Source organism: Oryzias melastigma, linkage group LG3 (assembly GCF_002922805.2).
Source record: "Oryzias melastigma strain HK-1 linkage group LG3, ASM292280v2, whole genome shotgun sequence".
NCBI classification, from domain to species: domain Eukaryota; kingdom Metazoa; phylum Chordata; class Actinopteri; order Beloniformes; family Adrianichthyidae; genus Oryzias; species Oryzias melastigma.
Window position 1 is genome coordinate 19,143,484 of NC_050514.1, and position 21,729 is coordinate 19,165,212.

Here is a 21,729-nt window from a genome sequence, read left to right on the forward strand (position 1 = left end):
TCAATTGGTATTTTTTGAAGTATAAAACATGTTTTTATTTATATTTTTAGCAATAAGTGCTAGCTTATCTACTACTTATCGTATTAATGGTAAAAGCATATTTTGTTTGTTTAGTTTTATTCAGTGAAGTGACCGGATACGTCTTTGAAAACTGCATTTCTACCATTAAAGTTTAAAGCAATGGTTTCAGAAACTACAACTCCCACGACTCAACAGAAATCAAATTTCCGGACACGTGACCGAATGTCATGTGCTCCTCCGCTTCCCCGAGCGGCCAAAACACTACCGTCTGACCACCGGCGTTAACTCTCTTCCACATAAGGAAATCACGACGCGACCAAACCGAATGTAAGTATTAAAGACGGATTCAGACTTGACGCTAAAAGCTGCTTTTTGTGTCGGTTTTGTCATTTATTTACGGCTCTTGTTTGTTAGCTTGAACGAAACAAAGACAAAGGGCAAAGCTGCGTTAGCAAATGTTATTGTTAGCTCATTTAAAACAAAAACGGTTTAAATTAACGATTATTTCTGCGGGTTTCTATTTTTAAAATATTTTTTTTTCTTTAATTTTGCTTCAGATTTGTCGTCAGTACATGTCATAGCAGAGCAATTTCTTCTAAACAAAAGAGAGATAAAGAAAAGCCCTTTTAATTTCCACAAATATGTTTTTTTTTCACAATAAAAGCATGGATTTTAAAGCTGATGACTGTTTTATGTGAGCTAAGTTATTTCCTGTTTCATGTACAAGCTGTCCTGTTTATTTGAGCAATTTTGTATAAGAATTTATTGATTTGTTTGTAATAAAAAAAACGCTTTATGAATACTTTGTTATTAATAATAACAAAGCAATCTGTTTTATTTAGAAAAAAGTCTTATTTTAAATTAATAGGCCACACTTTTGTGCTGCTGTTATGGTTTTTGCTACTCATTGATAAATAACAAATCTTTTGCTTGATAATCATAAATAAAGTATAATTCTGTTTTTGTTTGACCCTGAAGGCCAACTTTCTGATGGCGATTAACACTGATGTGGAAGACTGGGGTGGCATCGGCAGCAATGATGCTGGAGAAAGGGCTTGGCTCCTTCAGAGCCCCAGCGTGGACTCTGTCCAGCCCCCAGAGTTGGCTGAGAGGAGCAGGGGGGTCTCAACGCTGGGAGCTGTGTTCATCGTAGTGAACGCAGCTCTGGGCGCGGGTCTACTCAATTTTCCGGCGGCTTTCAACATGGCGGGAGGAGTAACAGCAGGAGTGGTTCTTCAGATGGTAAGGAGACATCATCCTTCATCAGTGTTTTCTTCCTCACAATATGTTAAAAGCTAAACAAAGATTTGTTGATTTAATCTAGTATCTAATCAGATATATTTGAGTGGATTTTTAGTCCTCTGGAGAAGACAAACAGAAACAAACCAAAAATCTAGTAGAAAAAACGTCTTAAAGCTTTGGGTGGACAGCAATTTAAAAGACCTATTCTTTTTATGCAATTTCTTAATTTATGCTAACCCTTTTTGTCCTGTTTTTCTGCTTTTCAGTTTATGCTGATCTTCATCATCAGTGGGCTTGTCATCCTGGGCTACTGCTCCCTCGTATGTGTTTTATTTAATACTTATGTTGTATTTTGCTCCATCTGACATCGTGCAAAGCTTTTAGTCTAAAATTTTCTCTCCAATTTTTGGTCATTTAAGGTAAACCAACAGAAAGCAGAAGGTTTTTGCAAATTGCGTTGTTCTTCTTGAAGCTTGTGCTAATTGCTGGACTTTCACTTCCTGAATAGCTCAGGCATATACTCATGTAGAGACTCAAGTCAGCAGCATTTATCTATTTTTTTAATCATGATATCTACTTTTAAAATAGCTATAGTGTATTTATACACATTTAAAAAAAGTTTTTAATCTTGTATTGGAGCATCTCTGATTATATGGAACTTAATATGTTTGGCAAGTTTACACAATATTATAAATTCATATGGTGAAACTCCATAAAAATTGAATTAAATTTAAAAGCTACATTTTTGTGTGAATGTCTGTGGAGCTAAAGTTTGCTAAAAGAGTTTATACATGTTTTACATTTTCATTTTGTCGGGTTTCTTTAGGTCAGCAATGAAGGCACGTACCAGGAGGTTGTCCGAGCCACGTGTGGAAAAGTCCCAGGAGTCTTATGTGAAGTAGCCATCGCTATCTACACTTTCGGCACCTGCATTGCTTTCTTCATCGTCATTGGAGACCAGCTGGATCGCTGTAAGTGCATACAGGAGTGGACAATCACACCACTCACTTCCCATTTGTGATCTTCAATTGTGAAACACTTTAGTTTTCAACATAAATGGTTCGGTTTGGTTTCCTCTGAAACTCCTTAGATATTTAGTTTAGTGGTGGTATAAAGTAAAGCTGTGATTGACGAGGGCAAAGAGTATCTTAGTTGAATGCTGTCAGCTTTTTTGCTCAGTGAGTCTGTCATGTGACAAACCCTCACATATCTAAGATGCTGACTGAGTGGAAACTCTACGTTTTTGTTCAGATATTTACATTTTATTTCCTGCACAATCATTTTCACATCTACAATTTCTCAGTGAAAACATGTTACTTTTGGCTGCAGTGATTGCTGCTGTAGAGGATGAAACGGAGGGAAAAGTCAGCAACCACTGGTACACCGACCGCAAGTTTACCACCGTCATTACTGCGGTCCTGGTCATTCTTCCTCTCTCCATCCCCAAAGAGATTGGCTTTCAGAAGTATGCCAGGTAAGCCAGCCTTTTATAGTTATTTGAAGCTTTCTCTTACACGGAGAATCAAATCTTTTTAGAGAAGGTTTGGTTTCATCTCATGTTGTCTTCTGTAGTGCCCTGAGCGTGATTGGAACCTGGTATGTGACAATCGTGGTCATTGTGAGGTACATCTGGCCAGACAAAAAGGTGACTCCGGCTTATATTCCCACCAGGTAAGTGTATTTTATGACACTTAAAAACATGTTTTTACAGAATATTTGGCCAACTTCAATCACATCTTCATTCCAGCTTTTTTTAAATTAGATTTCTCTTTTGTTTTCTTGCAGTTCTGGTTCCTGGACTGCAGTTTTCAATGCAATGCCCACAATATGCTTCGGTTTCCAGGTATTTCTTCATTGATTTCCTAACATGATGTGTCCTGCAGTTTTTCACTGAAATGTTTTCAATCTTCCTCTGCAGTGTCACGTCAGCTGTGTGCCAGTGTTCAACAGCATGAGGAAGAAGGAGATCAAACCGTGGGGATTTGTGGTGACGCTCAGCATGATCATTTGCCTTTTTGTTTACACAGGAACAGGTAGGTCATTGTGATACAACAGCGCACACTCAAGAGGTGTTGAAGAGGATGCTGCTTATCTTCTGTCTCTGTGTTTAGTGTAGAGCCAGTCACTCAAAGAAACAGAACAAGCTGATAAAGAACGCCGCCTCGGTGCTGCAGATAGCATTCAATCATCCAGAGATAATTCAGCTGAATATGATGGACAGCATAAATCCTTAGCAAACATTTTTTATAAAAAAGCAAGTTTGGAAAAGTGTATGCTCAAGTTGTATCTTGTTAACAATATTTAGTTAAAAGGAGACTTTTGTGTGGCAGGGGTCTGCGGCTATCTGACCTTTGGCTCCAGCGTGAGTCAGGACGTGCTGATGTCGTACCCTTCAGATGACATCGCCGTGGCTTTTGCAAGAGCTTTCATTGTCATCTGTGTCATTACCTCCTATCCCATTTTACACTTCTGTGGCAGGTAAAAAATAAACAACTTTTCCTTCCTTTTAGCTTCAGTCAGGATATATTATTTTAGTAAAAAGAAATATAGAACAACACCAGTATGTTGCCTTTCAGACAAAGCTTTGAGAATTTTTTTTGTGTAAAAAATTGACTTTGGTGGAACAAAATACATACAAAACACAAGTTTAATGATATATATTTGTTATTTTTAAAAGGTTTTGCTCATTGCAACACATTATATTATTATTTTTTTATATTTCAAGTTTCTTTAAAACATATATTTCTTTTTTTCTTTATAGATCTAATTCAATGGCAATAATCTAATCTTAATTTGTGCAATTATTCCCTTTTTGCTAAATGTTTTTATATACTTGTCTTTTGATTAAAACAAGTCATGAAGTTTTAAATGGCATCGCCGAACTAACTGGATTTAACGTTTTTCAGCACCTTGCAGTTCACAGAAGGCTTTTAAACTGGAGGTTCATGGTTTTTCGTGTAGATCTTTAAAAAAAATGGAAGGTAAAGATGGCAGTTCGGATCTTTTTCTAAACCCCAGTAAAGTGGAAAATCTAAAGTTGTTTAACTAGCCTCCTTATTTTTCTATAAACAACGTAAAGATCATTTTCCAAAGATCTGCATTTGATTTTTTATTTTTTTTATTTCCAATAATGATTTTACTTGTGCTTTGAGAGAAATTGGATAATAGCACAAGACCTCTTGTGAAAACATCAAAGGTATCAGCAGCAGCTTTAATCAGTAAGAGGAGGTAGACGGACTCAAAAAGTTTAGATAGCAAAAATTAATTAGATCTTTTTAATATAAAAATGAAATTGGTTGCCTTCTGTATTATACAGGTCATATAATGCAGTCTTGCTCCACAAAAAAAGCTGAAACAAAGCTTTGAATCAATCAAATTGATAAATCAATAATTTAACTGGCATTCACCTCTGTGTTAAGTCGATGTAAACTTTTCCCCTAAGCTGTGTGTATGTTTAACGGAGTGTTAATTATTTTTTTTCAGATGTTTATTTCATTATCCTTTTCTGCTAAAACCTTTAGTAAGGCTAACACAATTTATAGAAGAATACAAATACTGAGCAGCTTCTCATCTCTCAAAATGCCACCATTTTGGAGCATATCTTCAGTCTGCTGTGTCTCTGCAGGGCAGTCATAGAAGGACTTTGGCTGCGGTTTCAAGGCGAACAGGTGGAGGTGTGCGTGCGCCGTGAGCAGAGGAGGAGGATCCTGCAAACACTAGTGTGGTTCGTTGTCACCCTGGTCCTCGCCCTCTTCATCCCAGACATCGGGCGTGTGATCTCACTTATTGGAGGGCTGGCGGCCTGTTTCATCTTTGTGTTTCCAGGTAACTCTCTTCTAAATACACAGTCCTCGTCTATGACGCACTGTAATGTCTGTCTGCTCTTTTTCTAACAGGTTTGTGTTTGATGCAAGCCAAACTGTCCGAGACAGAGAGCCGATCATCGAGGTGAGTTGTTTTTATTTTTTGGATTCTGTGAAATATTTCTAAAATGTTTGAAGTTTGGTTTAAATGAACTGCATGTAAAGCTTTGTTAAGGCTTTTTGAGACATTTACTGGGTTTTCCACAGTGTCTGTAGGCATTTATAAAGTCCAAATTAGATGTTTTTTGCTTAAATAAAAAAGGTCAAAGCTGTGCATTTTTCACATTAAATCAACATTTTTTTATTGGTACTAATTGAAGACATAATCTAGCCCTTTTTGTAATCTGTACTCTATTTTTTTTATTTTTTTATTTAAGGTGTTCTCATGTCAATTGGGCTAATAAATCATGATTTGCCTACATTTGTTTGACTTCCTCAAAAAACACTAAATATGTGTCTTAGCTCCCACTTTAAAAAAAGCTTTTATTTTGAAAAGCTGCAGTGATAAAAGCTCAAAATTGTAAACAAGCACCGAGAACTGTAATGTGGATTAAAAAATATGCTTGTAAAGTAAAAATATTCGGCAACTCTACATACAATTAGACTTTTAAAAAATATTTTTCAATGTATAGACTTTGTGATAATAAAAACATGGTATTTATCTTTAATAAAAATATAATTACATTCATAAAAATGTTAAATCAATTGCCAAATTCTTTGATTTGAATCTCTTTTTGGCTATCTCCTTCCCAGCTGGCATGCCTTGGTAGGCTTCGGTGTTGCCATGGTTACACTTGGTGCGTTTATCTTCGGCCTCACAACCTCAAACTCCATCTACCAAGATGTCGTCAACTAAAAGGGAAGGTCGTCTTCAGAACTGGTGTTCCTCCAGGACGGGACAGCTTGGACCTCTGCTGCTATCATGAACAGCTGGATGAGATGAAGCATCTCACGTTCAAAGACCCTAACCATCATCATCGAGTGTCAACGTCAGTCTGAGTGCACTAAGGAGTGACCACCAAATGCCAGGCTTCACTCTTCAGTGTCCTGTGAAGGATAAACCGCATGTTTTACGTTCCTCCTGTCATTCCTAAAGGAGACGGACTGCCTTTTTCATCTGTGGACTCTTTAGTGATGATTCATTACTGTTTATAGGAAATGAAGGACTCTCTGTAGAAAGGTCTTACAATCAAATTGATTTTACTGATGAAATTGTACCAATTTGTGACTTTTACCTTGCATGTGAATGTTGGTTATAGAAACCAGACCTGTTGGGGTCCTTGTGTTCTGATCCACAATCATCTCATACTGAAAGTTTGTCTTTTTTCTCGGAAAAACAGGTTTAAGCAATATGTTGACCATATTAAATGAGTTACATAATGGGGTTTAGTTAAACTGAATTTAGGACAAGTACTTCAATCGTTTTCAACTGTGGAAGTGAACAAATGGAAAAAAATGGAGTGAAAGAGGGTTGTTTTATTTTTCTGTTCGGGAAAAATAATTATGTTTGACTTTGACTTGCACTAAAAAAAATACAGAGCTGTTTATTGAAGCTCATTTGTAAAATTACAGACAGCCTAAGTAGCTGGTAGGGCTGTATAGTCTAAAACCTGCATGCTTTTTTCATGAGAACTGGTCCCTGTGTGGGCACGTTAAATCACCTGTCAAACACATCAGCTTTGTGACACAAAATATACTTTTTGAAACCAAAGTTAGAGCTTTAGTTTAAATTCTCATCATGCCAATTGCTGTACATACATGGCTGTAAAGATAAATCATTTTATTTCAGTTGTAATCATTGAAAGTGCAAAAGGGAACCAAAGTAATGGCTGACCAGCAGCTCAGTAATCTGTACAAACATGATACTGGCAGCTATATGTAGGCATTTTGTAGCACAAGTATTAACTCTGAGGGAGAATCTGGACTTAAATGCCAGCGTTTATCTTGTTTTATAAACCTGTGTAAAGTTTTTAAGTTACCAAAACAGTTTCTTTTCATGCTGATAGACTTGATTCTTTGTTTCAAAGGGAAATTAAAGCAGGGCTGGCAAACTTTTCTTTGAAATCTACCACTCAGGTTTTGTTGCAGTTCTGTCTACTCTGCTTTCTGTTGTTACCTGAAGCGTTTCCTCACTCAGATCCAGGTGATCAGCTGGAAAACAGGCAGGGTGGTAGATCTTGAGGACCAGGGTTTGATCATCTCTGTGTTAAAGCCTCAGGCTGTATTTATTTGAACTCTTCATTGTTGTGGTGCTGAACTATGTTGTTTAGTTCATTTCTTAATCTAAATATTGCACACAGCTCTTTTTAAATGTACAGTTTTGTTTTTGAGATCATGAATCAAAGACTCACCTATCAGACATTTCTGCCATTTTTAAGTCATGTTGTGTCATATGTTTTTGAGTTAAAGTGATGTAAATGCATGTCCATAAAAAAATTAAGTGCAATGATGAACAGAGCTGACTGTTCTTTTACTTTAGAGACCATCACATTTATTTGTGATTTATGTTTTGGATGGATTTTTGTATTTAAATGTAAATAAAATAAACTTAAGAAAAAATATGCCTTTGCAGAAAAGTTCATATGATAGTGGTTAGAATTACTTAAAGGTCTTTTTTTTAATATTTACTCCCAAAAAATGTTTTCACTGAACAATTTACATGTAAAGTGTGTTTTTGGACAAACACCACGCCAGAGGAGCATGTTGAGTAGTGTCCTTTAGACTAAAACATCACATTTGAATGAAAAACCTGAAAAGACTCAGTAGGAACTCAAAGTACAGCATCAAGTGTTTTTAATTGAAAAACTAATGGTTTTAACTCAAATATTTGAACATCACCAGTGAAGAATCAACTTTACAGACCAGCTCCTAGATGTCGCTGATAAGGAAAGAAAATTTTACATTCATGCACATTTACCACAAACATAAGGCACTGCTTAGATTTTAAAGAACATTTTGTGCCAATAGAAATCATTTGCAAATATTAAAAGTCTTCCAAGAACTGTACAAAAATTTCCAGCCCACATGGGGTTGTTTAGACATCACGATTCTTACACAGTTAAATGTCCCTTTTCCCTTTTACTGATTTGTTTTTCCCTTAAAATAAACAGCAGCTGACGTGTGCAGAATGCAGTCCTGATTAGATCTTAGTAGGAGGTGTTTGTTATGAAGGACTGGAACATTTGAAGAGCCGGACCAGGAGCCCACTGTGGAACCATGTGACCTGCACCCTGAAACACAGATGACCTTTATGACACGCTGCTCGCTTCTGACCTGCTGCACGGCAGCTGCACAAAACTCACCTTCACTGTCAGGAAAGTGATGTTTGCAAACTGCTGGAAGAAACCAGCAACCTGGTCCTCATAAAGCCACGTTTGATATCTGGTGGTGGGCTAGAAACAGAAAAAAAATATTGCCTGACTTGTATTATTTACTTGATTTTAGTGATTGAAAAAAAATTATGTGAAATGTAGTAGACCTGGACAAGAAACATATGGGAAAATATCAGAAAGTGTAATCTAAAATGTTTCTGCACAGAAACTTAAATGAAACACAAATGTCAATGTTAGGCATTAGTGATAGTTTGGAAAACGTGGGGAACTTATTAAAATTCAAATCATTTAATCAACATGGTTATCACTTAATGCAGGGGGTCCAGCTCTGATCCTCCATCACTTTTTATCCCTACTCATTTAAAGGCGATTATCGGTTTTGTTCCACAGCTGAGAAGAAAGGCTGGGTAGGAGGAGGAGGTGGACTTTGGGGACTGAGATTGGACACCCCCCCTGCTTAAAGTGTCATTCAATAACCTCACACAATCTTGATAGATATCACTGAAGTCCACATCCAAGCAGCTCAAAAACTTCTTGGAGATCAGACATGAAAAATGGCGAACCCCCAAACATCAGGAAATGTTAACTTCCAAAAGGAGAATGAACTACAAAAATATATACAAATAGGTAAATATATATATATATATACACATATATATAGACACTCGGCAAAAGCAATGCACTATTATAGATTATCTACAAAACTATTAAATAGGGGTGTGTCTTGGTAAGAGTCTGACGATACGATGGATATAACAATACCTGGCTCATGATATGATATGTATCGCGATATATCCCAAGACTGCACCAGAACAATGTTTCTCTATTTTTTTAAGAGATTCTGGGGTTTGAGTGGAAGACAAAAGTAAGACACATAAATAATTAAATATTGAAATGTCAGCATTTTAAATCGAGAAAAGTATCGCTAAATGAAGTATTGCGATATATCACAGAATCATTTTTTTCTCCTACACCCTTACTATAAAATAAAATAAAAAATGAGAACTACTTATGTTTGTATTTTGCAGCCCTAGGACTCATCTACCTTGATTCCGAGGTCCTCCACAAACCACTGGTCTCCAAGGAAGTTACAGGCCATGTCTGTGTCTCCATTGTAGACGAGAGACCTCAGGCCCAGAGAGAGCAGCTTTTGATAAACCACCTTCATTGTGGAGTACAGAATCTTATACTGCGCTCCAACAGAATCACTGGAGGGAGAAAAAACGTGAACAGCATTGTTACAAATGAATCAGACAGATTCATTCCTTCTTACTGTCAGACTGAGTTTAGTTAGTTTCCTGTCATTATAGTTATTCAAGACGTTTAGAGAAAACACCTCATTGTTATTAATAAAAACCAGCATCCACCACTAATTCTTGAATAAAGCGTAAGAACTTGATTGCATTCCTGATTTCTGCATGTACCTGCAGATATCCCACATTGGAAGAACATCTGGAATGTGCAGAGCTTTCCTCACGTCGCCTCTGTTCAGCCAGTTCGTCTGAGCCGTGCTGTTGATGCAGGGAGGGACCTCGCCAAGAGACGGAGGGGAAGTTCTAGTACCTGGGAGCTTAATTAAAAGATTTTAATTTAAAAAATTTGAGGCAGTTAAAAAAAGGACAAATAGCATTTTTCCAGGGCACCTTGTGGGTGTGCAGTTGTTTCTTGAACGTCTTAAACAGATGTCTCATAGCAAACTCGTATCCTCTGTGCTGACCCTCACAGTCCAAATACAAGGCATACTCATTGAGTCCAGTTTCGTACACGATATTAAAGGCCACATTTACCTGGAAAGAGAAATGAAAATGGACTTTCAGGGGCCACTCTTGCAAAAATCAGGAAGCTGATCAAGATTACAGAGTGCACTCTTACCATTGTCTGACAGGCCTCTGAACTGCTGTTGTAAAACGTACAGTTTGACTTGTTACAGCAATTTATGTTGAGATCACGCCACAAACTGCACAGAGAACAGACCAACAATCACTGCATAAAAAATGACAACATTTATTTAAATAGTCAGATTAATTTTAAAATACATTTTAAATTTGATTTTTGGAGGGGGAAAATGGTGTGTTTCATCTGCAGTATTCTAGATTTTAGATGGTATTATGTAAGTTGACTGTTATGTGAAGTTAGCATGATTGTTCTTCAATTGTATATTAGGTCAGTAAATTGTAAATCCACACCATTTTATGTGATCCTGTTAAGCAGGGGTCATCCTCAAGCTACGGACACACCGATGATGCTAAATGTGGGTTCTTGAACGCGAGTATAGTCCATAATTCACACTGGACAAGCAGGAAGGGGCTTCTTCTACTTTTTCTACTATTTACTAGCGCATGTCTTCTACCTCCAGTTGGAAAACTGGCTTGTTGAGAAATGTCAAAGCTGTGAAAATCTAGTGAATGTTGCTCCAGGATTTTTCTTTCACCGCTCTTTTCCAATACACGAAAGACTTGGTGTCATATTATTCCATCCGGGTACAAACTACAATTATTAATTTCTCCTCCATGATCAATTACTACTTCTATTGGCACTTCTGTAAAGGCAACATCTTTCATACTAATCCAAGTCCACAATTGGTCAAAGTTTGACCTTGTTTTGACCAATTTCAACTATTTGAAAATTCAACACAGAAAATGATCCCATGTTACCACAGGCAGAAACTTTTGGTAAAGAAAAGACAAAATTTTTGTCATAATTGGGAAAAATAATGAATAAAAAATAAATATTTTCTCAATTATGCATTTTGCTCAAAAGTTTCTAATCAGAGAGATTGAAATAAATCTTAGAGACAGAAACTAAATAAAAAGTACAAAGTTAACAGATACTACAATTGCATTTTTGAAATAACTTGGAAATGTAAAACTTTTAAATAATGAACGTTTTTTTGTAGATCATTACAGCATACTTTTAGGACATTTAATAGAATTAATGTACGATTTATTTGTACAGATTTCCTCAGCACACAGGATGTATAAAAAGACACTTACTCTTCTCCAAAGAGGCCGTGATAGTAACCAAAGTATATCAAGGACTGGTCATTCAGAGCAAAGCTGCTGAGACCGTTTCCAACTGCAAAGCCCTTCAAATACATCAAGATTTCAACAAATGTGCAAGACTTTCCTTTACATATAATCAGAAGTTTGATAACCATGAGGTTTAATTTGAAAGTGCTTTGAGGAAGCGAGGAAGCAGCCATGTTTTGGCATAAAGCACCTCACCTTAAAATTGATTTTGGCCTCTCCTGTGGCCACACGCAGGCTGAGCGTTGGTGCATAAATTCCACCGTAACTCTCTCCAAAGATGAAAAACTCATTCTGGGTGAAGTTTGGGAACTTTGTGAAGAAGCTCTGCAGGGCTTTGTAATTATCATCAGCAACCTGAAACAAAGAGATGGTTGCTCATTTTATTTGGTTTGTCCCAAAACTATTCTACACGAAGTGCATTGTTTCATAAAGCTCACCTGGTTGTCATCAATTGTGTAAGTCTGATCAGAGTAGGAGTATCCCACTCCTGCAGGGGATTCTAGATACAGCATATTTGCAACCTTATTCCAGCTGTATGGGTTCTCATAGAGAGTGGCTCCATCATCGTTTACCTGAAAAAATACAAGCGATACTGTCACCCAAAAGCCTCATTAAACAAAAACAAACCCAGAGAGTGAAACTGACGTGAAACGGTCCATTCTCTGACAGGAATCCATCCAGAGAGCTGCAGCCTGGACCTCCGTTCAGCCAGAGGACCACAGGGTCTGTTGCTGGGTCCTTTTGAGAAGTCACAAACCTGCAATGATATGAACTTTCAGTTATTTTCATTATATCTGAATTTTCAAATAAATGTATATGTGGATTGGCTGTGCACCATAAAACACATAATGACAAAAATAAAATATGTACACAGTTTAGCCCAATTTCATGATCTAAAAATCTCTGGAGGGTTTTAATGTTTATTTTTTAATAGGTTTTGAGTTTAAATTATCTTTATAAACGTTTTCATAACATGGTGTAGCAGGAAGTCATCAAAAATGACTGAGGCTATATAGGAATTGCGTAGATAATGTGTCACATGACATAAACACATGGTCAAAGTGGCTGTCCACCATCCAAACGAACAGAATAAACAGAATAAAATGACGAATAGCAGCACCATTATTACCAATTATCGGTTCTACCTCTTACCAGTAATGGAGGAACCTCCCGGGTCCGGCCCGGAGGTATCCGGACCATTGGCGATAGTTGGGTTTGAACATCATACCGGGCAGCTCTGTCACCTCATCAGGAGCATACTGAGCCTGCGAACCGATCCCAAAAGCGGCCAGCAAACACAACACGAGATGCATCTCGGAGAGCCGCAAGAGTACAACAAAACCCCAACAAACTTCACAGCGACGAGATAAACGGAAGTATTTAGACTTCCTCCACCGTCATCTGCAGCTGAGGCACTCACTAAAACACAGCGTATGCTTCCAGACTGCAGTCATATGACTGCTGCGGGGAGTCACGTGACTTACTCCTGACTATTATGGAGGGACCTTGAACGCCACTCATTACTAAACCTCAAGAAAAAGCAAAGAAGTGCTTGACTTGACTGTTTTTTGTTTTTTTTGTTTTTTGTTTTTAAATCTATCATACATCAGCAGGAATATTGAAGCACTACAGACCCCGGAAAAAGTAGTACCGTCAAATAAATGTCCAAAAATATAAATATTAGTTGATAACTACATTGTGCATTTTAAATTTGAACTCGGTTCCTTATAACATTGAATACTATATAAACACCTAGTTTTTTTCTTCTTACAAATGTGTAAATAATACAGTAAAACTGAATGAAAACAAAAAACAATGTGACTACATTTAGACTGTTTCCGGTAAGAGATTGTCACAATAAAACAAGCATGACGCCAATTTTGAGTGTGAGATTAGAGGTGAAATGGGAGGGGCCAATAAGATGCATTTAGAACATTTATATGAGCTATATTTTTACACGGCTATTATAATGAATAATAAATTGTAGTTATGTTGAAAAGAAAAATACAGTTAATTTTATTTTGAAGTAAAGCGGAAGTTCGTGACATAAATTACCTGTAAAGCTAGTTTAAATCTTTCAAAAGTTCTTGGTGTATTTTTTGTTTTGCTACTCTGAAGTTGCATGGATTCTGAGGATTGTGTAGACGGAGAATTGGAGGAAACTCCCATATATGGTAGAAAGATGAAAAGCCTTCATTTTCTAACGACGAAGTTTGTCCAGCTACTAGAGGAATCTGAAAACGGAGAGCTGGACCTCAGACACGTACGTAAAATGCAAATAAATGCCAAAAAAGCACATGTTTGCAGTCTTTTGTGGTAGCAACGCTATCAGAAATCGGCAGAAAAACTTTTTTTTTTTAAATTATATTGAATTAACTTATTTAAAAAAAATGTTAGCAAGCTCATTCCACAAAAACTGGGCTCGTGGTAACAAAATCCAGTTTCATTGAATTTGCTGATCCTCCCTTCAGGCTGTCAGTACCCTTGCTGTTGGAAAAAAGAGAAGAATCTACGACATCACTAATGTGTTGCAGGGGATTGGTCTCATCAGAAAAAAATCAAAGAATCTTGTGAAGTGGCAGTAAGTTGTTGCTCTTCCCTGAATTACTCGTGCTTTGTTTAAATTGTGCTTTATAACATTGTATTTCATCATATAATTTACTTGTTTTGAACTGCAGATTTTTTTCCCTACATTTTGATCTTTTTTGTTGTTAAAGGGAGATGAATCCAAGAAGAAATGTAACCAGTGCAGGAAGAATTCTCATGAAGTTGAAGGCTGAGCTGGCTCACTTGGAAGTCAGGGAACGTTTTCTGGACCAGCAGAAACTCTGTATCGAACAAAACATCAGGGAAATGACCGAAAACGACGGAGAATATCCTTTTTATAGATTGCAATGAACTACTCGCAATGTAACACATTACTTCTCAACATTTGTGTGTATCGTTTTTTTCAATAAATAGCCTAAATTACTAAAATTCCATGCTTTTATTCAACACATTAACAATATTACTGAAGATATTGACACTTTTCCATAAATTGTAAACTTTATTAAGCAAACTTTCATATTTTCTTAGTCTTTCTTAACTTAATTAAACTACAGTGTATGTGACTCATGACGACATCTGCAACTCCTTCTGTGGTAAAGTATCTCTTCTTTTGTTTTAATTTGTTTTGTGTATTTTATGGAGCTTTTTGCAAAACGATTTTGTAGTTTTTTTACTTCACAACTTTACCTCACAGTTAAAGAATGCAATACGGAACAGGAAGGTCCTCATTTACTGTTTAGTGCTAACTTGAAAGATGTCGCTTAAATGGAAAAATTCCATAAACTTCAGATAGAATTCTTAAAATACAGTTTTCCAACTTCTATTCTATTTAGCTCACCAACTTTGTGTCTATGTGTTGAGCAAGAGAAATTACAAAGCATTTTTTTTCTTCAGATGTTTGTTATTATAGAAATGTGTGCATATCAGGGTGTGCTGTAAGTCATCCTTCTTTCCTATTAACTACAAGTCAACGGAGGAAGAAAAAACTCAACCAGTTGTGTTTTCTAGCTTACAGTTCATCTTGTGTAAACCAATCTTTTCAATTCATTTTTGAAGAGAGATACACAGATAATGGAATTTGAGCCTCCTAGTTGGCCACTTTTAGTAACTATAGCTGGTGCTGCTGGATGAAACAGATGAACAGTGAAGCAATAATCTGTTTTCTGTAGAGTCAAATTACCTAAATAGCTCACAGTGAATGGAGAGTCTGTAATACAGGTCATCATGAGAGTTTAAGGCCAGTAAGCTTGTCATTTTTTAATAAAACATCCAGGCAAATCATTTTCCTTTTTTTCTGTAAGTGTATTTTATTCTTAAATGTAAAAAATTTTCTCCAATTTTCTTTAAGGTCGCACAGTTTTGATGGTAAGAGCACCCCAAGGCACACAGCTCGACGTTCCCATTCCAAAAGCTGTACGTTTTGCCTCTTCAAACGTCTAATACTTCTGTTTTTACTGCTCATAGCTCATAAAATAATCTATTATGTCTTTTTTCTCAAGGTTCCAAACTGCCCAGCTAAATACCAGATTCATCTAAAAAGCGTCACAGGACCCATGGATGTTGTACTTTTTAACAAATGTTCTTCCAGCTCCGTTCCTCTTGTTTTGCCAGTCCCACCGTCTGAGGAAGTCTTACAAAGTGCCAAGTCAGCGATGTCATCTTCTGAAGAGAAAGAAAACATAACTGAAGCACAACAGCCATCAGCTATTGTCCAGTATGGAGCTAAATGGGTGCCTCAATGCATGTTATCATTGTTTAATGCTGAAAGCAGAACAAATGATGGATCTGCACGTGAGTGTTTCCTTTTTGGTTGATATTGCATTGTAAGAGAGGTGTAGAGCTTCATTACAAAAGCCTAATGATATACTTCATTCAAAATTGTATTTTAAGGAGTTTTCCTTGAATGCTATATACTGCTATTGAGATAATATTGTTTTAGCTTATTTGGCTCCTTTTATTTACTTTTTGTCAACATGCACTATTCTCCTCACTGCTTAAACTTGTCACATAGCCAATATTTATATTAATGGTCACTATGTTTGTATTCATTAACTGTATAATTATTAAGTTTTAAATTAATACATTTCTTTTTCACAGTAAGAGATTTATTAAAAGAACAACAGGACCTGTTAAAGCCACCCAGAGGTATTATACTTACTTACTGATGCAATGTATTGTAGTTAACTGTTTAAAAAATGGTGATTTAACGTTTTAACATGCTGCTTCTCAATTTTGTAATAGTTGTAAATACGGATCTGATCACTGAGTTTATGACTTCTGAAGGTGGGTGGCTTTTAAGATCTAATTTATTTGGACCAAACTGTGCTGCTTTGTCTTTTACACATTTGCTTGTCCTACAGTTTTGTCACCTCTTGGCCATCTATCTTGATCCCCACCTGAGCATGACCACGTCTGTGGCCAGGAGGACATTAAAAGGAGACACTATATCTGTTTCTCTAATGATGCTTTTTTCTTTTTTTCTGATGCTTTGTATTTTGTTTTTTTTTAAAATTTTATAAGTCAGTTTAACAAATAAAAAAACAAGATTTGATATATTGTGTCCATCTTATTTAGCTCTTTGAAGTCTTGCATACCAGGTTTAAAAAAGCAAACTGGTTTAAAATGTACAATGTTTTTTCATATTACATTCAATATTTTGAATGTGTATTTTATTTAATATTCTTAATCTTTAGAACTTCAAAAATTTGCTGTGGAAGCCATATTTTTCCGTGGCATGAAATCAAACAATTCAGTATTGACTGGTTTTTGGTCTGAAAACGTACTATTATACACTTTTTGACTGTATGATGAGTCATTTAGCTAAAAAGTTCATGGAATTCTGTTAACCTAAGGGTTATAATAGAAGTGTGTTGTGAATTAAGTTGTTCATAACAATAATATTCAATTTTCTGGGTATTCTTAAAAATGATCACACTAAATGTTCAGCACTATAAAACAAAATAATTAAAATACTTTAACAAAAAAAAAAAATAATAACAGCTTTAGTGTTCTATAGCAATATCTTCCAGTTTGCTCAAAACTGTCAAGTGTGGTCAAAATTATCTTAAGTTGTGATTTGTTTTGATTATATATTTTTTTCTTTTGAAACAATAATGCATGAAGTTACCCTCATTTGTAATTATACAGTGCTCAGGACACAGCAATAACATTAATCAAGTATTCAATGAAAAAAAAATTAAGGTATATGTGTTATCTAATACAATTTCACACTAAAAATAAATGTGCAAATTAAGATCCATTATCTTGTTCAGAAATTTGTTTTGAGAATTCATTAATTCACTTAGATAGTCAATGAATTAAAAAAGAAGTGTGAACTTAGGGTAATTTACATTATTTTAAAGAAGTCTTCCACAACTACAGGTTAACAAATGATGAAAATCAAACCAGAAAGAGTTGGATCTCTCGAATGAAAAATAATAATAATAAAAAAAAAGTTTGATGTATTTGAAACAGTTTGAAAACATTGACTGTAAAAATAGTTATTTTTTTATATACAATCTATGTTTGAAAATAATAATAAATAAAAATAAAACTATATCCGGTTCAAAAGTTCACGACCTGCGAACTTCCTGCGGTTGCTATGGAAACGAATGTTTGAAAGTGCTTGTGTCAGACGGAGTTGAGCTTTTGAATGTTCTCAAGGTTTCTGTCCGCGTTTTTTGAGCTACGTAAACGATGGTAATTATCAGTTTTTAAATTAGAAAAATTACGCTCATTAAAATAATATAATACAGTGACTTGCAACTTATGCTAGCCTTTGTCTCCCATATGCTAAGATGTAGAAGAAAACACCCTAAAAAAAAAAAAAAAAAAAACTAAACGGTTTGCTTTTTTAAAAACTCTGTTTTTCAGCCACCCAAAAGGAAAGGTACTAGCAAAAAGTCAGCAAAAGCAAATGTGCAAACCTTGATTAATGGACGCACCAAGGAAGAAACCACCAAGGAGCAGGTATGTGTTCTCATAAATCAAGTTGGTTGGTTTACTGTATTTTTTAACAAGAAAAGGTTTGCAGCCATGTTAAGTACCATTCTAACCCACGGGTTTGCAACTTGCAGCTCTGGAGCCATGAATGACTCTCTAATCTCTCCATTGTGACTCTATTATTAAAGAAAAAAAGTTTCTAAATGTTAAGAAGCAACTATAAAGTAAGAAGTGAGAAAGTAGTAAAGGGGAAAAAATAAGCCAACTCAAAGTTTACTCATCTACAAACAGTTGAAAGACAGTGTATATCAAAAGTAGAACTACAACATTTGGACACATTTTTGTGCGTCCTGTCTTGTTCTACAAAAATCAGTGGATAATAATAAGCACAACCAGTATTAAGGCACACTGTATTATTAAGCAAATTTTTTATTTTTGAAAAAAATAAGGAATCTTAAGTGTGTTCAAAAAATATGGCAGGGGTCACTTTTTAGTTTGGATTTCATTTTGGTTACATTTCTGGTAGATATGCACCAGCAACGGTAAAATTAATATTTTTATTTAATCACTGCTGACATTACACCTGCCACTGCTACATTTGCTACATGATCATATGTGACAGATGGTCTTTTATTTTGAAAGCAATTTCTGTCAAAAGTAAAAAAAAAAAAAAAGGATATTTTCTTTTCATGTTTGTGTTTTATTTATGCAAAATGAACAACAGCTCATTTATGTTTACCATAGTGGTAACAACAGCATGATATACAAATCTGTGTGTGTGGTTTTTTTCCAAAGGATTAAGGAAGACTTGTGGATCCTACTGGGTTGTAGTCAGTGATAAATAAACCTGAATGGATCTTTCAGAGTTGAAAGTTGCAGACCCTTGCTCTAACCAATACCAAGAGAAAATTCACATTATTTTGCAGAGAGGCAAAAGCCTTAAAGTATAAATAAAAAATGTATCAGGACAAAGCATTAAATCAAAAACATTTAAGAGGGTGTATTTGCAAAAGGTGGAAGAGTCATCTGGAGCGCTATCAATTATTAGACTCAGTGGCTAAAGATGTCTAAGCATCATCCTGTCAGCTTTGTGACTTACTCATACTTACGGCTATATCAGCTTGGTTAAGGAGGTAGCATTCTTTGCTGAAACAAAGTGACAGAAAGCTGCACAAGACTTTGATATTTCTGTGTTTTAGATAGAGGAGTACATTGCTCACCTTCAGGAACAGCTGGACAGAGAGATGGATGAGAGAAACTACTTTCAGCTGGAGAGGGATCAAGTTCACACGCTTGGGCAGATCACTGCCAAAAAACTGGAAGAGGTGTTGGCTGAAGAGAAAAACCTGGAGAAGGGATTGGAGGAGGATGAGGAGCACCACCAAGTAGAGATCAAAGTAAGTTTAGTCTGTAAGATGATGGTCGAAATTGAATTGTTGGGTATTTTTTTCAAAAGTATTAAATGCTACAATGAAATTCAAAATATTCATTCAGATTCTAGGCATATGAGCATGGAATATTGCTAGACTGATGAAACATTTGTTATGTTTTATTGGAATCCTTAATTTCATCAGGTGTACAAACAGAAGATGAAGCATCTCCTGTGTGAACATCAAAGCACGATCTCGGAGTTGAAGGAGGAGGCTTTGGTCTCCAAAGAGAAGCTCCAGAAAGAGTTGGATCAGTTGGAGTTAGAGTTTCATAAGAAAATCAAGGCTGGCATGGTGGAAATCCAGGAGCTCAACAACGACCTCTTTGAAAGAAAACGACTACTGGTTTTTAATGCACACAAACATTTTAATACAAGTGATTGTCGATCTGCATAACATTTAAAGGCATAATGTGAACTTGTTGCTGTGACTTTCCAATGTACGACTTTAAACATCAATCATCCTCCAAAATACAACAGATGTTTCACAACTACTGATATGTGGCCTGACCAGATTTCAGATTTTATAGACATTTTATGCTTATAAACCATCAAAAATGCTAACATTTAAGAGTTCCTCTGTCAGGCTGTTCCACACTATACTTTGACAGCAATATTCAAAGCAACATCCACATATTGTTTTTTATCCCCACAGTTACAGGATGAGATCACTACAACCAGGAATAACTGGGAGCAGCAAGTGACAAGTAAATGAAACTAAACTCTGCACTGAATTATTCACATTTGTGTTTTTCAGAAATTAATTCTATTTTTGACATTATCTGTGCAGAAACTGCTGCAAAATATGAAGAACATCTCAAGCTGTTCCAAGAAGAGATGGAGAACACTGAAGCAAGTTTGGTCATGAACTATGAACTGGAACGGGACACCCACATGGTAGCTTTCCAGGAGGAAATGAGTGAAGTCTTCAACAGCACTCAGGAAGTTACCATGTTAAGGGAGCAGAATAGAGACATCATAAGTGAAATCCAGGTAGGTTTTATTTTCAAATTAATAAATAAATAAATAAAGCAAGCGTGTTCCAGTTAAAAAAAATCTGAAATAGTTAATATTTTATAAATCACTGCATGTTTTTTTTGCACTTCCTAGAACAAAATTTCCCAGGAGAAAGAAATTCAAGTTCAATATTTACCTAACGCCCAGAAGACCAACGTTAAGAGGAAAGCAGAGTCCAGCTTGAAATATAAGGTTATAATTATGTAAATACTTTCTTTTTATTTAAAAAAATGAGGTGTGACTTATTAATATGTATTACAAAAACACTGAAATTAATAGTTTCATTTTTTGCACTTTTCTTCGCAGCAATCCATCAAAACTCCTGAAACAAAGACTGTGGATGACCTGAAATTAGAAAATGAAACACTAGAACAAAAATTAAAAAAGGTGAAAGACTGGTTTGTATCACATTCCATGTTTCTCTATTTTTAAGTCACGAAAAGGTTACGTTTATTTTTACCCCACCACGATTCACACAGCTTCAACTGGAAAAGGAACAACTGTACAATTCAGTGATGCCAACTATTGAGGGAACTCGCGAAAAAGTGGGACTGAGGAGCACATTGCTCAGGAGGAAGCTGCAGGACCTGACGGACAGTCTGGAGAAGTCACAGGCTCAGCTCTTCACTGTCCTCTCAGTTCCAAACATGGATCACACCGTTCTCAGTGAAATTGCAAACAAAAGCGAGGTAATGTTCTCCTGCGCTCTCAGCTTTAAAACTCAGTTTTGTTATTTATTCTATAAAAGAAGAACTGAAAAAAATGTTTTGTTTGTAGGAAGATTTAGACAGAAGAAAATCTGCCATCAGGAACATTGCATACAAAAAGAATGAGATCTGGAAGGTTAGTCATTCTTTTACCTCGTTATTGATTTATTTTAAAATAACATGACTTAGTAAACTAATGCAAATGTGTATCCCATAGGCCCGAAGTCATTTGCTGCTGACCAGTGAAGAAAAGCAGATGTTTAATTCTCATGGATGAGATGTTTCTGTGAGATTTCTTGCTTGGAAAGCAGAAACAACAAACCTCAAGTCTGAATTAAAGGAAAATTGAAGTGTCTTCTTGATTTTCTATCCTTAACCCATAAACATTTTAAGCTTATTCAAAGCTAAATATAATGTACAATACTGATTTCTAGAAATCTAAGTTGAAAGAAATAATTAATTGAAAAAGACAAAAGATTTTTTTTATCTTTGTGACTTTACTGGCCTCTACAGGCTTCTTGCAGTAACTGCAGTCAGTGAGCCTCAAACCTTAAACCAAACAATCTAAATCTCTAGGTTTAATTAAAGACTAATGATTGT

The 21,729-nt window shown here is 35.8% G+C and overlaps 4 protein-coding genes across 5 annotated transcripts; 3 read left to right on the forward strand and 1 right to left on the reverse strand.

Moving 5' to 3' along the window:
* Positions 1 to 99: 99 nt before the first annotated feature.
* Positions 100 to 6,906, forward strand: slc38a7 (solute carrier family 38 member 7). The gene is made up of 12 exons (XM_024295174.2): positions 100 to 348; positions 1,000 to 1,263; positions 1,530 to 1,583; positions 2,090 to 2,234; positions 2,593 to 2,737; positions 2,836 to 2,934; positions 3,049 to 3,106; positions 3,182 to 3,296; positions 3,594 to 3,741; positions 4,889 to 5,088; positions 5,160 to 5,211; positions 5,880 to 6,906. The coding sequence occupies exons 2-12, from the start codon at positions 1,012 to 1,014 to the stop codon at positions 5,980 to 5,982; spliced, it is 1,371 nt and encodes a 456-aa protein (XP_024150942.1). The 5' UTR covers positions 100 to 348; positions 1,000 to 1,011; the 3' UTR covers positions 5,983 to 6,906.
* A 996-nt stretch (positions 6,907 to 7,902) lies between these two features.
* si:ch211-122f10.4 (Cathepsin A-like protein) lies at positions 7,903 to 12,951 on the reverse strand. Its single transcript, XM_024295172.2, has 11 exons — positions 12,640 to 12,951; positions 12,133 to 12,244; positions 11,925 to 12,059; positions 11,683 to 11,841; positions 11,452 to 11,543; positions 10,331 to 10,415; positions 10,102 to 10,245; positions 9,883 to 10,028; positions 9,504 to 9,666; positions 8,429 to 8,518; positions 7,903 to 8,356 (listed from the first exon to the last, which is right to left on the reverse strand). The coding sequence occupies exons 1-11, from the start codon at positions 12,798 to 12,800 to the stop codon at positions 8,273 to 8,275; spliced, it is 1,371 nt and encodes a 456-aa protein (XP_024150940.1). The 5' UTR covers positions 12,801 to 12,951; the 3' UTR covers positions 7,903 to 8,272.
* A 573-nt stretch (positions 12,952 to 13,524) lies between these two features.
* On the forward strand, positions 13,525 to 16,481 carry LOC112160553 (transcription factor E2F4). 2 transcript variants are annotated; one of them, XM_024295170.2, is made up of 9 exons: positions 13,525 to 13,750; positions 13,959 to 14,068; positions 14,205 to 14,360; positions 14,584 to 14,627; positions 15,383 to 15,447; positions 15,534 to 15,825; positions 16,132 to 16,179; positions 16,276 to 16,317; positions 16,395 to 16,481. In XM_024295170.2, exons 1-9 carry the CDS (start codon positions 13,610 to 13,612, stop codon positions 16,421 to 16,423), a joined length of 927 nt encoding a protein of 308 aa, XP_024150938.1. In that variant the 5' UTR covers positions 13,525 to 13,609; the 3' UTR covers positions 16,424 to 16,481. The 2 variants fall into 2 exon arrangements, with proteins under 2 accessions (XP_024150938.1, XP_024150939.1); XM_024295171.2 differs by lacking the exon at positions 16,276 to 16,317 and having other exon boundaries at positions 13,526 to 13,750.
* Positions 16,482 to 17,591: 1,110 nt separating this feature from the next.
* Positions 17,592 to 21,484, forward strand: gas8 (growth arrest-specific 8). Its single transcript, XM_024295169.2, has 11 exons — positions 17,592 to 17,733; positions 17,908 to 18,003; positions 19,176 to 19,373; positions 19,551 to 19,751; positions 20,061 to 20,112; positions 20,196 to 20,398; positions 20,516 to 20,614; positions 20,729 to 20,809; positions 20,902 to 21,111; positions 21,200 to 21,265; positions 21,347 to 21,484. The coding sequence occupies exons 1-11, from the start codon at positions 17,731 to 17,733 to the stop codon at positions 21,404 to 21,406; spliced, it is 1,269 nt and encodes a 422-aa protein (XP_024150937.1). The 5' UTR covers positions 17,592 to 17,730; the 3' UTR covers positions 21,407 to 21,484.
* Positions 21,485 to 21,729: the final 245 nt, after the last annotated feature.